Genomic DNA, 1,890 nt, shown 5'->3' on the forward strand with positions numbered 1-1,890 from the left:
CAAAGCAGGCACATAATGACCAGCTATAAAATAAAGAAAAGAGAAGAGAGTAAAGAAATGGACAAAGCTATTTTGTTTACCATAGCTCTCTCCGAAAATATAAAGATCCAATTTAGTGTATTTTGGATATTTCTCATAAAACGCTAGCATCATGTTCCACAGGTCCATAGCTAGCTGCATCTCATCATGTACATACTCACTCTATCAATATGAAGGCAACATTTCTGCTCATTAAAGCTTGTTAAAACAGGTTTTACTTACTGGTTTATCAACATATGAGAAACCAGTCCCTCCAGGTTGATCAATGTAGATGATGTTAGCAAAACTATTCCAACCTAAGAAATAAAATTAAATTAATATAGGACCTAAGTTTCTATCAATCTCAGCATGCAGTTGCATATGCCACCATTGCAGTTCATTATTATGACATACATCATGAATAAGATTAATATGACCTAATTAATAATAATAAATACACATACAATTGAGCATGATTTGAGCTGCAAAATACTTAAATACAGCTATATCTAATAGACTTTGCAAACAAACTATAATGATGTACTGATATGCATACCATAAGGATTGTAGGTTGGTGTGCTGGTTCCATTAATAATGAAAGGTCCATTTTCAAGGAAGAGCCCAAGCTCACTAGAGCAGCCTGGCCCACCTGTCAGCCATATTACCAGTGGGTCAGTGGAGGGCTCGCTTCTGCTCTCAAAGAACCAATAGAACAAGTGAACACCTACACCTCCTTTGCTTTGCAGCTAAAAGATCAAAGGAAGATATACTCTGACACTGTACTAGGCTACAGTTCACTTTGTCTTACATCAATGTACCCTTTGTATTGAGTGACGTTGTCTGGCCAAGGATATGCAGCAGCAATGGGGCCAGTTGAAATAAAAAGAAGCAAAAAGAAACCAAGCTCTTTCATAATATGATTGCTAAGCAGCCACTCCCCCTAGTCTGTTTATGACACCCAATACGTACAGGAAATAACGTCATAATAATATTGTAAGACCTATTGAAATATTCTTGAAATATAGTTGTACAACTGCTCGTGAGTGCTTCATGAGGTAGCATAATACTCTATGGTAGTATAGGGTACCCATGGCAACTAGATTCCAGCAACACCACCACATCTTGAAGGCAAGATGGAGGATATCTGTACTGCACTAGCCATTAATTGCAGTACATTAGCCATCAGTAAAAGTCGGGATATTCCAGTATCTTTTTCAATGTGGGCGTGTTTAACATTATACACCACACCTACCCACGTGGTGCCACCATGGCTGCATCTGCTTAAAGTTCTGAAGAAAGAAAGAAGTGTCCTTTCTGCCATCTGTCTTACCAGTTTTCATCTTCACTTTCAAAGCATGTTAAGGAGAAACATAGCAATGAGAAAAGCGTCAAAGATTCTCACGTTTTCTGCAATTTATGCGGCTCAATGTAAGTATATTTGAGTATATATACAGTGCTAGAAGTGACACTATCTAATTTAGGGTTTAAGTGTGGCAAAGCTAATTGAGCATCTTAATCAAATCCACAACAAGGAAATCAAAATAACAAACCATGAATTTCGTTCTATTGATAAGTTTTATGAGTGGAAGAAAGTCATTCAAAGTCTTTTTATGTCAAGAACAGTGCCAGTCACATGCAAGGTCTTAACAGGAAATCCTATTATTATTGTAACAGGTCTGGTGTGGTGCGTCAGTCGAAAGAGAAACGTCAGAGAGCTCCCAAGGTTCAAGGTTCCTGTAAAACAAATGAATACTGTACTGCACACATGACAGTGATTGAGGATACTATTACGAAGATGGTTAAAGTCACTTATTGCAGTCATCATAGTAATCACAAACCAGAGGTATGTCATTTGAGAGTACCTGATGAAGT

The 1,890-nt window shown here is 37.6% G+C and overlaps 1 protein-coding gene across 1 annotated transcript; it reads right to left on the reverse strand.

The window, feature by feature from the left end:
* Positions 1–6: 6 nt before the first annotated feature.
* Positions 7–963, reverse strand: LOC105315967 (serine carboxypeptidase S10 family member 1-like; the record flags this gene model as incomplete). The annotated part of the gene is made up of 5 exons (XM_011410750.2): positions 827–963; positions 575–764; positions 262–335; positions 81–201; positions 7–23 (listed from the first exon to the last, which is right to left on the reverse strand). Coding segments are annotated over exons 1-5 (507 nt in total), but the record flags the coding sequence as incomplete, so codon positions are not given.
* Positions 964–1,890: the final 927 nt, after the last annotated feature.

The sequence above is a fragment of the Amphimedon queenslandica genome, unplaced genomic scaffold, assembly GCF_000090795.2.
Source record: "Amphimedon queenslandica unplaced genomic scaffold, v1.1 AMPQUscaffold_6526_Cont21516, whole genome shotgun sequence".
Lineage (NCBI taxonomy): Eukaryota > Metazoa > Porifera > Demospongiae > Haplosclerida > Niphatidae > Amphimedon > Amphimedon queenslandica.